The 15,433-nt window shown below is 46.2% G+C and overlaps 1 protein-coding gene across 1 annotated transcript in view; it reads right to left on the bottom strand.

The window, feature by feature from the left end:
• Positions 1-1,984: 1,984 nt before the first annotated feature.
• The window catches only part of LOC126295074 (uncharacterized), a 163,867-nt gene continuing 150,418 nt past the window's right edge, over positions 1,985-15,433 (bottom strand). The window contains exons 7-8 of the mRNA XM_049987319.1: positions 2,390-2,491; positions 1,985-2,119 (exon numbers count right to left, since the gene is read on the bottom strand). Coding sequence (XP_049843276.1) covers positions 1,985-2,119; positions 2,390-2,491 — 237 coding nt within the window. The remainder of the gene's footprint in view (positions 2,120-2,389; positions 2,492-15,433) is intronic.

Consider the following 15,433-nt stretch of genomic DNA (forward strand, 5'->3'; position numbering starts at 1 on the left):
CCGCAGGTGCCAATTATAATAAAAGGAATGGCACCAAAAATGGAACAGAAATATAAATCGTCAACGAAACCTGCAAGTAGAATTTGAAATATATTAAAAAATTAAAAACTTGCCTCGATTGAGAAAAGAGCACCTAGTGTTAAGTGTTAACCCAGGTTTCGGCGTAGATAACTACACCTTCTTAAGAACAATAATAAAACCCACAACTGCCTAAGAAGACCTCTGTCAGTCATTAAAAGAACACCATAGCTGTACATTTAGAAACGAAAAAAAAGGAAAACGCAAACATTACAAATGTACAAAGTCTAAACCACTACGTAACTTAATGGTGTACGCTCCACCTCATATCGGCCTATGTTCGATGGGCCATGACCCGCCATGAACTGCAGCCACGAACGGTCGCTCACTTACAAGCCCGACACGCTACCCACGCACATGCGCAATACAAGGGAAGTTACTTGAATGCGAATGCACATACCAATACGAGAATGTTTATACTCGGGTCGGGGCTAAGTAACCGATATATTCCCAACCGTGGATCAACGTAATATCAAATAATTAAATGGATAGAACAAGAGACGAGCTAAATAGGAGATGAAACCCAAAACTAACCGCACACGGTTGCTTATGCTAGTAAATAAACTTATATATGAAGCTACCTATGACATTCGTTTGTGAATGTATAGCTGTGGTGTTCTTTTAATCATTGACAAAGATCTTCTTAGGCACTCGTGGGTTTTATTATTGTTCTGAAGAAGGTGTAGTTATCCACGCCGAAACCTGGGTTAACACTTAACACTAGGTGCTTTTTTTTTGCAATCGAGGCGGGTTTTTAATTTTTTAATATATTAACCAACGGTTGTGTTGTATACACAGTTCCTCGTAGTCAGCGCGTACACAACTTTCCCACTAGAGCGCGCCCCGCTAAGCACAACAGCGCAGCCGCAGCGCTCGTCTGTCTCTGCTCTTCGAGATGGCGCTGCCTTAGAGACGGACCAAATTCTGCCTCCGCCGATCCACGTATTAATATGTAACGCAGCCAATGACATTGCTGGTAACATAAAACCTTTTCTCCTTGCGGATCACACTCGCGCAGTGATACCTGATCGCGCGAGGTATTATAACGAGTGTACATACTTACGATTAGTCAGTCTGCATCAGTCTGCATTTGTCTGTAGCAGTCTATAGTCAAGTTTCAGTCTGCGCCTAATAAGATCATCATATTACTGTACATAGCCATGAAGACAAATGAATAAACACTTCGTCAACTATCAGAGATAAGATTAACGTACCAAGACCAAAGGAGCTTCAGATTGTCAATTGTAAATAGCATCCAGAACCAAGTTAAGAAAGGTCTATGCTTTTTATTATTTTAATAAGTGTCTGTGAAAATTAATCAAGTTCTGTTTAAAGTTGGTCACTGTCAATCTGCTACTCTAAGTGTGCCAGTAGCATTTCTATCGTCTGACCGAACAGCAGAAGATAGACACGCCACGGTAAGACCACGAGACATACTGCTGACACTCGCCTACTTCGCTAGAGCGACAAGTCAAACAATCTGACGGCGTGTGTACCGAAGGTCTTACAGTATGCACACCACAGGTTGCTGATGCGCAGCAATGTTGAAGGTTCTTAGAATTTGAAATAGTATATGACAGCAAAAACCAATCACCAGAACTGTTTACAGCCTAGAAGAACATTTCTCCAAAATGTAAAATAGTGAAAATACGTACATATTGTAAGGCACTGAAGACGCCTTACAGACATTAAAGGCGAAACGCGTATGGCATGGAAACTGTATTTCATTAAGTTTAGTCGGACGGCCTAAAAAGTAAAAATTATCAGGATACCGTAAGAAATTGTTACGTCTCTAAGCGAAGGGAGGTGGTTGGGCCGGTACACGGGGCGTACAATAGAGGTCGGGATTTGAGGGTGAGTTGAGAGGTGAGTTGAGAGGTGAGTTGAGAGGTGAGTTGAGGCAGACTCACCCCTCGTCGTCCTCGTCGTCCTCCTCGTACTCCTCGTCGCCCTCCTCGGCCTCCCTGATGAGGATCACGTAGTCCGCGTCGAAGAACCTGTTGAGCGACTCGTCGAACTGGACGCGGTGCCGCTTGCGCACCTGCGGCTGTTGTTGGTCCTGCTGCTGCTGTTGTTGGGCCTGTTGTTGAGGCTGCTGCTGTTGCTGCTGCTGTTGTTGTTGCTGCTGCTGCTGCTGCTGCTGTTGCTGTTGTTTCTGCAGCTGCTTGTTGCTGGGGGCGGCGGGGGGAGGCGCGGGGCACCCCTTGCCGGACTTCTTGCTGCCCGCGCGCTTCAGCACCGACTTGAGGATCGACTTGGTGGTCGTGGTCGCGGGGGCGGCGGGGGCGGCCGGAGGCAGGGGCAGCGGCGCGTCCTTGGCGACGGCGTCCAGCGCCGCCCCTGGGGACCCGTCGTCCGCCTCTCCGCCCCCGCCCACCACCGACAGCTCCTTGTTGTTGTTGTTGATGATGCTCTGCGGACAGAAAACGCCACACTGCCACCGTGCTACCGACAACCGGATGCAGTAGATATGTAGGCTACTGTACTTCTCCAGTACTAGTAGTAGTGGTAGGATGGGAGCCTTCAAGTCCTCTAGAGACAGGCACTCTCCACCTCATTCCAAATGCCTCCCCCTCCAACTCGCCCCCCTCACAACTCATCCAGTCCCCACACTGTATTCCCCTTTTGCAGTGGTACCTTCAATTTAAAATGAAATGATATGTAAAATGAAGAACAAACCGCCTTCAGTCACAAGTTGCGTTCATTTACTGCACTATGCATTTCGAGCCCTGGAGCATCAACCTGAGGTGCTTTTTAGTGATTTGCATCATTTGTTTAGTTGTTTACACTTTAACACTGCATGATGTCTGCTTCTGTTGTGCAGTTGCCTTACATAATTGTTGATGTTGTCGTCGTCTTCAGTCCTGAGACTGGTTTGCTGCAGCTCTCCATGCTACTCTATCCTGTGCAAGCTGCTTCATCTCCCAGTACCTACTGCAACCTACATCCTTCTGGATGTGCCTAGTGAGTTCATCTCTTGGTCTACCTCTGCGATTTTTACCCTCCGCGCTGCCCTACAATGCTAAATTGGTGATCCCTTGATGCCTCAGAACATCTCCTACCAATCGGTCCCTTCTACTTGCCAACTTGTGGCACAAACTCCTCCCCTACTCTATTCAATACCTCCTCATTAGTTACATGATCTACCCATCTTATCTTCAGCATTCTTCTGTAGGTCCTCATTTCAAAAGCTTCTATTCTCTTCTTGTCCGAACTATTTATTTTCACTTCCATACATGGCTACACTCGATACAAATACTTTCAGGAACGACTTCCTGAGACTTAAGTCTATACTCGATGTTAACAAATTTCTCTTCTTCAGAAACGCTTTCCTTGCCATTGCCAGTCTACATTTTATATTCTCCCCAAATAGCAAAACTCCTTTACTACTTTAAGTGTCTCATTTCCTAATCTAATTCCCTCAGCATCACCCGATTTAATTTTACTACATTCCATTATGGTCGTTTTACTTTTGTTGATTTTCATCTTTTACCCTCCTTTCAAGGCACTGTCCATTCCCTTCAACTCCTCTTCCAACCCCCTTTGCTTCTCTGAAAGAATTACAATGTCATCGGCGAACCTAAACATTTTTATTTTTTCTGCAGTACATACTGGGATATATTCATAGTCACACACTTTTTCGCACATTGTAGTAGCCGAACGTAAACATGCCTGTTTAGATGCATGTTTACGTTCTGCTACTACAATGTGCGAAAAAGTGTGTGACTGTGTATATCTCCCAGTATGTAATGCAAAATTAAAGACGTATATTGTGTATACCAACTGCACAACAGAAGCAGACTTCATGCAATGTTAAACTGCAAACAACTAAAAAAAAACCTAAAAGTTCCTGAAGATGAGCCTCCAGGGCTCGAAATCCATAGTGCAGTAAATAAACGCAACTTGTGACTGAAGGCGGTTTGTTGTTCATTTTACGAAAGTAAAACAGTTGCGGTCAAAACACTGAAAAACAATGGATAAATTAAGTAAAATGAAATGATATGGTTTCCAGAAGCCTTTACAAGTCTCAAACATCTACGATGTACATATGTAGGCTGAAGCGACGAATGAACATTTGTACCGAAGTCAGGATTCGAGCCCGGGTCTCCAGTTCGCTAGGTGGGTGGGGGTTCCCCAGGGATCAGTGTTGGGCCAGTACTGTTCCTTATTTATATAAATGATACGCCCTCTAGTACTATGGGTTGTTGTTGATGTTGTCTTCAGTCCTGAAACTTGTTTGAACTCTAAAATATTTCCGTTTGCTGATGACACTTGCTTGGTAGTAAAGGACGTTGTGTGCAACATTGGCTCAGTTTCAAATAGTGCACTACATGACCTCAGTTCATGGCCTGTAGCAAATAAACTAACGTTAAATCACAGTAAGACTCAGTTTTTACAAATGGGCATACGATTAGGGAAACTTAACAGTTCAAATTTCTAGGTGTTCAGACAGTAAGCTGTCGTGGAAAGCCCACGTTCTCGATCTTGTTCAGAGACTTAATGCAGCCATTTTTACTGTTAGAACGGTATCAGAAGTGAGTGATCGTCCGACAAGAAAATTAGTCTACTTTGCTTATTTTCATTCGCTTATGTCGTATGGTATTATATTTAGGGGTAACTGTTCCCATTCCACAAGGATATTTTTGGCAATTCGGGCAAGAAGTGGTGCGATTCACGGACCTCTTGTCGACCCCGGTTCACGAGTCTGGATATTTTGATAATGGCCTCTCAATATGTATACTGTATAATAGTTTATAATAGCTTATCCCAAGACAGCTTTCACTCGCTTAACACTCGGCAGAAATCAAACCTGCATCTGGATCGGACTTCCTTAACTCTCGTGCAGCAATGTGTGCAGTATACTGCTGCACACATTTTCAATAAGCTACCACGGGAATTCGAAAATCTCAGCAGCAATCCGCGTGCTTTCAAATGGAAACTCAAGACTTTCCTCATGCATCACTCCTTCTATTCTGTCGAGGAGTTCCTTGACAAAATTAAGCTGATTCATATTGTATTGCTGATATTGTTTACTTAAACTTACGGACTGACTTTTTTCAGGTTCGTGAACATTTATTTGTATCTGTTATTTCGTTTATGTTGTAACTTCATGTACTCACACGTTCCGTGACCTAGCAGATTTGTTCGTCAGTTTGGTCCTCCGGAACTTGACGTGTAAATAAATAAAAATAAATAACCACTACGCCACCCCGGCACACTGGCTATTTGCAATTACTCGAACTAACCTAGAACGTCCTCGATCCAAATTCCCATTCACGCCGCAGCCCACCTGATGTTCTACTAACACTGGACAGGCTCTCTAGCTGTACTGCAGTAGCACCTCAACATCAGACGAAACGGAGAATCCTGCTTGAACCCCAGAGTGTTCCGAGTTTAGGGGGAATACACAAGCGGGCACAGTGGTGAACGGGAATTTCGGCTGAGGAGGCAGCCGTGCTAGGGAAGTGCGACCTGCTGCGCGAAGCCACTGTGGCAGCGTGGGGTAGTGGCTAGCGCATATGCGTGGTCAGCAGGAGTCACGGGTTCAAATCCTGGCCTCATTTCAAATTTTGATTCCTCGCTTCACTCTGCACATAAACATTCTCTTCATATTTACAACATTCGAAGGCCTGCCCAGTGACAACTGAAGTGCGGAACTAGAATGCCGAGTCTGACATTTGTCAAGAGACTGGAATAACAATATACGGGGTACATAGAACTAAAGCACATACGGAGTGTTACAAAAAGGTACGGCCAAACTTTCAGTAAACATTCCTCACACACAAAGAACCAAAATATGTTATGTGGACATGTGTCCGGAAACGCTTACTTTCCGTGTTACAGCTCATTTTATTTCTTCTCTTCAAATCACATTAATCATGGAATGGAAACACACAGCAACAGAACGTACCAGCGTGACTTCGAACACTTTGCAACAGGAAATGTTCAAAATGTCCTCCGTTAGCGAGGATACGTGCATCCGCCCTCCGTCGCACGGAATCCCTGATGCGCTGATGCAGCCCTGCAGAATGGTATATTTTATCACAGCCGTCCACAATACGAGCACGAAGAGTCTCTACATTCGGTACTGGGGTTGCGTAGACAAGAGCTTTCAAATGCCCCCATAAATGAAAGTCAAGAGGGTTGAGGTCAGGAGAGCGTGGAGGCCACGGAATTGGTGCGCCTCTACCGATCCGTCGGTCTCCGAATCTGTTGTCGAGAAGCGTACGAACACTTCGACTGAAATGTGCAGGAGCTCCATCGTGCATGAACCACATCTTGTGTCGTACTTGTGAAGGCACATGTTCTAGCAGCACAGGTAGAGTATCCCGTATGAAATCGTGATAACGTGCTCCATTCAGCGTAGGTGGAAGAACGTGGGACCCAATCGAGACATTACCGACAATGCCTGCCCAAACGTTCACAGAAAATCTGTGTTGATGACGTGATTGCACAATTGCGTGCGGATTCTCGTCAGCCCACACATGGCGATTGTGAAAATTTACAATTTGATCACGTGGGAATGAAGCCTCATCCGTAAAGAGAACATTTGCACTGAAATGAGGATTGACACATTGCCGGATGAACCATTCGCAGAAGTGTACCCGTGGAGGCCAATCACCTGTTGATAGTGCCTGCACATACCGTACACATCATGGAAAGAACTGGTTCCTCCGTAGCACTCTCCATACAGTGACGTGGTCAACGTTACCTTGTACAGCAACAACTTCTCTGACGCTGACATTAGGGTTATCGCCAACTGCACGAAGAATTGCCTCGTCCGTTGCAGGTGTCCTCGTCGTTCTAGGTCTTCACCAGTCGCGAGTCGTAGGCCGGAATGTCCCGTGCTCCCTAAGACGCCGATCAATTGCTTCGAACGTCTTCCTGTCGGGACACGTTCATTCTGGAAATCTGTCTCGATACAAACGTACCGCGCCACGGCTATTGCCCCGTGGTAATCCGTACATCAAATGGGCATCTGCCAACTCCGCATTTGTAAACATTGCACTGACTGCAAAACCACGTTCGTGATGAACACTAACCTGTTGATGCTACGTACTGATGTTGTCGATGCTAGCACTGTAGAGCAATGAGTCGCATGTCAACACAAGAACCGAAGTCAACATTACCTTCCTTCAATTGGGCCAACTGGCGGTGAATCGAGGAAGTACAGTACATACTGACGAAACTAGAATGAGCTCTAAAGTGGAAATTAAGCGTTTCCGGACACATGTCCACGTAACATCTTTTCTTTATTTGTGTGTGAAGAATGTTTCCTGAAAGTTTGGCCGTACCTTTTTGTAACACCCTGTATAAAGGTGGAGGTAGTATGGCGCGCAGACTGTGTAGCAGGGCAGTGCATTGCCGAAGCTCTGTAATTTTTACTCAGGCAATTCATGCGAAAACTTTCCGATCTAATGCTGTCCACACGGCGGAAATCAACAAACTCTGAATGCGGATGGTGTTGGAGGTAGACGCATGGGATATTCTGTTTCGGAAATCGTTATGCAATTAAGTATTCCAAGATCCACAATGTCGAAAGTAAGCCGATGATACCAAATTTCCGGTATTACCTCTCACACTACGAACCAAGCTTTTAGCTGACGACCTTCACGTAACGACCGAGAGCAGCGGCGATTGCCTAGAGGTGTCAGTGCTAACAGACCAGCAACACTGCGTGAAATAACCGCAGAGATCAATGGGGGATGTACGGCGTTAGAACAGTGCGGCGATACTTGGCGTTAGTGGGCTGTGGCAGCAGGCGACCTATGTGAGTGGCTCTGCTACCAGCACGGTACGGCCTGCGGTGCCTGTCCTGGACTCGTGACCACAGACAGCTGGAACACTGTGGCCTGCCTGGTCAGCTGAGTCCCGAGTGTCGCTTCGAACAGCACGAATCCAGTTGTCAACAAGACACTGTGCAAGCCGGTGGGGGCTCGATAATGGTGTGTGAGCTCTGTTTACATAGAATGCACTGCGTTCTCTGGTCCAAATGAACCCGTGCCTGAATGGAAATGGCTATGTTCGTCTGCCTGGAGACTATCTTGGACTTCATGTTCGTAAACTACGATGGAATTTTTGTGGATGACAACGCGCCAAGTCACTAGGTGACAACTGGCTGGCTCTGAGCACTATGGGACTTAACATCTGTGGTCATCAGACCCCTACAACTTAGAACCACTTAAACCTAACTAACCTAAGGACATGTCAGAGTCCTATCTAGACGTATCAGGGGTTCCATATCACTCAAACTACTCACGCCCCACGCCATTACAGAGCATCCACCAGCTTCAACCATTCCCTCCTAACATGGAGGGTCCATAGATTCGTGTGGCTTGTCTCCACAGTACATCCGCTCGATACAATTTCAAACGAGGCTTCTCCGACCAAGCAACGAGTTTCCATTCATCAACAGTTAAATATCGGTGTTGACGGGCCTAGACGAGGCGTCAAGCTTTGTGTGGTGCAGACATTAAGGGTACACAATGGCAGGTTATCAATATTTAATTGAGCTTGAACGTGGTGTTATAGTCGGCGCATGAGTGATGGAACGCATCTACGAGGTAGCGATGAAGTGGGGATTTCCCGCAACGACCATTTTCGAGTGTACCGTGAATATTAGGAATCCGTTAAAAACTCCAGTCTCCAACATCGCTGCAGCCGGAGAAAGATCCTGCAAGAATGGAACCAACAACGACTGAAGAGAATCTTTCGACGCAAATCGCTGCAGATTTCATTGGTGGGTCATCACGAAGTGTCAGCGTGCAAACCATTGGACGAAATGTCATCGATAAGGGCTATCGGATCCTAGGGCCCACTCGTGTACCCTTGAGGACTGCACGACGCAAAAGTTTACGCCTCACCTGGACCGTCAACACCGGCATTGGACTGTTGATGTCTGGAAACCTGTTGACTGGGCGGACGAGTCTCGTTTCAAATTTTATGGAACGAATGGACGTTTACGGGTACGGAGACAGCCTCACGAATCCATGGACTCTGCATGTCAGCAGGGGACTGTTGATGCTGGTGGAGGCTCTGTGATGGTGTGGGGCGTTTGGAGTTGGAGTGATATGGGACCCCTGATACGTCTAGATACGACTCTGACAGGTGACACGGACGTAAGCATCCTGTCTGATCACCTGCATCCATTCATGTCCACTGTGCATTCCGTCGGACTTGGGCAATTCCAGCAGGACAATGCGACACCCCACACGTCCATAATTACTACATAGTTGCTACAGGAACACTCTCTGAAGCCTAAACACTTCGCTGGTCACCAAACCCCCCCCACACGTGAACATTATTTAGCATATCTCGGATGCCTTGCAAGGCGTTGTTCAGAAGAGATCTCCAGCCCCTCGTGCTGTTACTGATGCATGAACAGGCCAGCAGGATTCATGGCGTCAGCTCCCTCCGGCACTGCTTCAGACATCAGACGAGTCCATGCCACGTCGTGTTGCGACACTTGTCCGTGCTCGCGGAGACTCTGCACGCTATTAGGCAAGTGTACCGGTATCTTTGGTTCTTCGGAGTATTTCGAGGATCATACTTCCAAGTTCTTTCTAAATTTAATTAGATTTTGTTATCACTGAAACAACGTCCCATATCCTCTCAACTCGTCAAGTTTCATTTTATGTATACAGACTGAAGCGGAGAGTGAAAATCTGAACCAAGGCCAGGAACCGAACCCGGATCTACCGCTTGCCGGACAGGTGCGTCAGCCACTAAGCTACCTTGACACAGCAGTTCTAAGAACTGCACAGTCTACCGGGGCATGCCTCGCTCCTCGACCCAAATTCTCACACCTACCCAAGTCTACTTTAAATTCCCTGTTAGACAACAGGTGTGCCGAGGTGGTACATTGGCTAACGCACCTCCCTAGTAAGTGGGGAATCCGGGTTCGATTCCCGGCCTCCATACAAATTTTTACTCGCTGCTCCTGTCTGTTGTTCTGGTCTTCAGTCCTGAGACTGGTTTGATGCAATTCTCCATGCTACTCTATCCTGTGCAAGCTTCTTCATCTCCCAGTACCTACTGCAACGTACATCCCTCTGAATCTGCTTAGTGTATTCATCTCTTGGTCTCCCTTTACGATTTTTACCCTCCACGCTGCCCTCCAATACTAAATTGGTGATCCCTTGATGCCTCAGAACATACCCTGCCAACCGAACCCTTCTTCTAGTGAAGTTGTGCCACTAACTCCTCCCCAATTCTATTCAACACCATCTCATTAGTTACGTTATCTAGCCATCTAATCTTCAGCATTCTTCTGTAGCACCACATTTCGAAAGCTTCTATTCTCTTCTTGTCCAAACTATTTATCGTCCACGTTTCACTTCCATACATGGCTACACTCCATACAAATACTTTCAGAAAAGACTTCCTGACACTTAGATATACTCGATGTTAACAAATTTCTCTTCTTCAGAAACGCTTTCCTTGCCATTGCCAGTATACATTTTATATCCTCTCCACTTCCACCACACCGAACGGTGTGGCCGAGCGGTTCTAGGCGCTACGGTCTGGAACCGCGCGACCGCTACGGTTGCAGGTTGGAATCCTGCCTGACGCATGGATGTGTGTGATGATCTTAGGTTAGTAAGGTTTAAGTAGTTCTAAGTTCTAGAGGACTGATGACCTTACGAATTGAGTGGTTCAAATGGCTCAGAGCACTATGGGACTTAACATCAGAGGTTATCAGTCCCCTAGAACTTAGAACTACTTAAACCTAACCAACCTAAGGACATCACACACATCCATGCCTGAGGCAGGATTCGAACCTGCGACCGTATCGGTAGCGCGGTTCCAGACTGTAGCGCCTAGAACCGCTTGCTTTTGTTGATGTTCATCTTATATCCTCCTTTCAAGACACTGTCCATTCCGTTCAACTGCTCTTCCAAGTCCTTTGTTATCTCTGACAGAATTACAATTTCATCAGTGAACCTCAAAGTTTTTACTTCCAAGGATTTTAATTCCTACTCCGAATTTTTCTTTTCTTTCCTTTACTGTTTGCTCAATATACAGATTGAATAACATCAGGAATAGGCTACAACCCCGTCTCCCTCCCTTCCCTACCACTGCTTCCGTTTCATGGCCCTCGACTCTTGTAATTGCCATCTGGTTTCTGTACAAATTGTAAATAACGTTTCGCTCCTTGTTTTTTACCCCTGCCACCTTCAGAATTTGTAAGAGACTATTCCAGTCAACATTGTCAAAAGCTTTCTCTAAGTCTACAAATTCTAGAAACGTAGGTTTGCCTTTCCTTAATCTATATTCTAAGGTAAGTTGTAGTGTTAGTATTGCCTCACGTGTTCCAATATTTCTACGGAATCAAAATTGATCTTCCCCGAGGTCAGCTTCTACCAGGTTTTGCATTTGTCTGCCTATATACACAAAATCGTATCAGTACGACATCAGTAAAACGTCTGAAATTGGGTCTTTTCATTTGTGTAAGTTTCGTTTTGTTTGTTGCTCTTCGGTGAGATTCACCTCTTTTGCAGGCGGTGCTTGTAAAAGACAGTTAAGGGTGTAAGTGCAAACACTTATCACTACTACCTTAATATCCACCGAATTCAGTGTGTTTGTCGTTTTCTCTCTGCGGCTAACAGCCTTCCCGCAAACGCCTCGCACAATGTTTCTACCTGATGTTTTCTGCACGGTCTTAACTGCACCTGTAAGTGGACTACGCCTGTCAGTATAGACTAACCGTTTTGCCTGTTTTGCGTCCACGCGTCCACCCTGGCGTTTCTCTCTCTCTCTCTCTCTCTCTCTCTCTCTCTCTCTCTCTCTCTCTCTCTCTGGTTCGCCTTCGACGTGGACAACCCGCAACGCATCTACGCTTAGCGGGTTATCATCAGCTCAACCCCTGCTCTGAGGCTGGTTTAGCGGTAACCGCCTCAGACTCCGGTGGCCACGCAGAAGATAGCAACAGCCGTCATTCGAGACAATGCACCTCTTGCTGCATCCGCTGCAAACTTCGATAGCCAATAGCAAAAATGTGACCTTCCGCGAGTATTTGCGAGGGCGTCAAGCCGCTTCTTGCTAGTCCCATGTACCGACACCGTTTAGACGCCGCCTGGGATCCGATCTCGCCTTTGCCTCCCAGAAGCTGCGCTCCCGAGAAGATTTCTCCTGGCGTTGGTGTTGTGTGCAGTGAATAAGTCATGCTGCTTCAGAGACAGAACTTTGTCTCGAAACCGGGCAGAAAGTCCAAAGAGATTCTGGTCGTATGTGGAATATGCTAGCGAAAAGCCTTCTGTGCGCGATAACAATGCAGATTCTATGGAAGACAGTCTTGCCAAAGCACAATTACTAAACACAGTCCTCCGAAAAGAGTTACAAAATAGGACGAAATACACTACTGGCCATTAAAATTGCTACACCAAGACGACAACGTCCTACAGACGCGAAATGTAACCGACAGGAGGAAGGTGCTGTGATACGCAAATGATTAGCTTTTCAGAGCATTCACAATAGGTTGGCGCCGGTGGCGACACCTACAACGTGCTGACATGAGGAGAGTTTCCAACTGATTTCTCACACACAAACAGCAGTTGACCGGCGTTGCCTGCTGAAACGTTGTTGTGATGCCCCGTGTAAGGACGAGAAATGCGTACCATCACGTTTCCGACTATGATAGAGGTCGGATAGTAGCCTATCGCGATTGCGGTTTATCGTATCGCGACATTGCTGCTCGCGTTGTTCGAGATCCGATAACTGTTAGCAGAATTGGTCGAGATCTAATGACTGTTATCAGAATATGGAATCGGTGGGTTCAGGAGGGTAATACGGAACGCCGTGCTGGATCCCAACGGCCTCGTATCACTAGCAGTCGAGATGACAGGCATCTTATCCGCACGGCAGTAACGGATCGTGCAGCCACGTCTCGATCCCTGAGTCAACAGATGAGGACGTTTGCAAGACGACAACCGTCTGCACGAACAGTTCGACGACGTTTGCTGCAGCACGGGCTATCAGCTCGAAGACCGTGGCTGCGGTTACCCTTGACGCTGCATCACAGACAGGACCGCCTGCGATGGTGTACTCTACGACGAACCTGGGTGCACGAATGGCTAAACGTCATTTTTTGGATGAACCCAGGTTCTGTTTACAACATCAAGGTGGTCACATCCGTGTTTGTTGGCGAAATCGCGGTGAACGCACATTGGAAGCGTGTATTCGTAATCGCCATACTGGCGTATCACCCGGCGTGATGGCATGGGGTGCCATTGGTTACACGTCTCGGTCGCACTGACGCCACTTTGAACAGTGGACGTTACATTGCGGATGTGTTACGACCCGTGGCTTTACCCTTCATTCGATCCCTGCGAAACCCTACATTTCAGCAGGATAATGCACGACCGCATGTTACAGGTCCTGTACGGCCTTTCCGGATACAGAATATGTTCGACTACTGCCCTGGCCAGAACATTCTCCAGATCTCTCACCAACTGAAAACGTCTGGTCAATGGTGGCCGGGCAACTGACTCGTCACAATACGGCAGTCTCTACTCTCGATGAACTGTGCCATCGTGTTGAAGCTGCACGGGCAGCTGTACCTGTACACGCCATCCGAGCTCTGTTTGACTAAATGCCCAGGCGTATCGAGGCCGTTATTACGGCCAGAGGTGATTGTTCTGGGTGCTGATTTCTTTTGGATCTATGGACCGAAATTGCGTGAAAATGTAACCACATGTCAGTTCTAGTATAATATATTTGTCCAATGAATACCCGTTTATCATCTGCATTTCTTCTTGGTGCAGCAATCTTAATGCCCAGCAGTGTAAATACTCCAGAATTAGAATCGAGAACAGCTGCCAACATGAGTAACGTAGAAGTAAATATCCTCGCAGTAGTGAAGCAACTTAAATCGCTTAACAAAAGAAAGTAGTCTTGTGCAGACTGTATACGAATTAGGTTCCTTCCAGAATATGCTGATGCAATAGCTCTATCGTTAACAATCATATATAAGCGTGCACTCGACGAGAGATCCGTACCCAAAGACTGGAAAGTTGCACAGCTCACACCAACTTTCAAGAAAGGTAGTAGAAGTAATCCACTAAATTACAGGCTCATATCAGTATCTTCGATATGCAGCAGGATTTGGGAACATGTATTGTGTTCGAAGATTATGAATTACCTCTTAGAAAGCTGCCTATTGACACACCGTCAGCACGGATTCACAACGGATCGTTCTTGCGAAACACAACTAGCTTTTTACTCGCATGCAGTGTTGAGTGCTATAGACGAGGGATCTCTAACAGATTCCGTATTTCTTGGCTTTGGACACTGTGCCACAAGCGGCTCGTGGTGAAATTGCGTGCTTATGGCGTATCGTCTAAGTTGTAAGAGTGGATTCGCGATTTCCTGCCAGAGGGGTTACAATTCGTAGTAACTGTCATCGAAATGTGTATTAAACCGAATCCGTTAAGCTTCAGTTACACGATAAATGAGTCACATGTAAAGGCGGTAAATTCAACTACATACCTAGGAATTACAATTACGGACAACTGAAATTCGAAGGAACACAGACAAAATGTGGATAAGGTTAACCGAAGAATGCGTTTTTTGGCAGGAATCTTAAAAAATGAAAAAGATCTACTAAAGAGACTGACTGCGCTACGTTTGTCCGCCCTCCTTTAGAATACTGCTGCGCGGTGTGGGATCCTTACCAGATATGATTGACGGAGTACGTCGAAAAGGTTGAAAGAAGAGCACCGCATTTTGCTCTATCGCGAAATAGGGGAGAGAGTGTCACTGAAATGATACAGGCTTTGGGCTGGACAATTAAAACGTAGGCGTTTTTCTTTGAGGAGAAATCATCTCACGACATTCCAATCACAAACTTTCTCTTGCGATTTCGAAAATATTCTGTGACACCAACCTACATATAGAGAAACTATCACCACGGTAAAATAAGTGAAATCAGACCTCATACGTAAAGATATAGGAGTTTGTTCTTTCTGCGCGCTGTACCAGATTGGAATAACAGAATTGTGACGGTGGTTCGATTCCTCTGCCAGGTACTTATGTGTGATTTGCAGAGTATCCATGTAGAAGTAGATGAATACAGGGTGTTTCAAAAATGACCGGTATATTTGAAACGGCAATAAACACTAAACGAGTAGCGATAGAAATACACCGTTTGTTGCAATACTCTTGGGACAACAGTACATTTTCAGGCGGACAAACTTTCGAATTTACAGTAGTTACAATTTTCAACAACAGATGGCGCTGCAAGTGATGTGAAAGATATAGAAGACAACGCAGTCTGTGGGTGCGCCATTCTGTACGTCGTCGTTCTGCTGTAAGTGTGTGCTGTTCACAACGTGCAAGTGTGCTGTGGACAACATGG

The sequence above is a fragment of the Schistocerca gregaria genome, chromosome 11 (genome assembly GCF_023897955.1).
Source record: "Schistocerca gregaria isolate iqSchGreg1 chromosome 11, iqSchGreg1.2, whole genome shotgun sequence".
Classification (NCBI taxonomy): domain Eukaryota; kingdom Metazoa; phylum Arthropoda; class Insecta; order Orthoptera; family Acrididae; genus Schistocerca; species Schistocerca gregaria.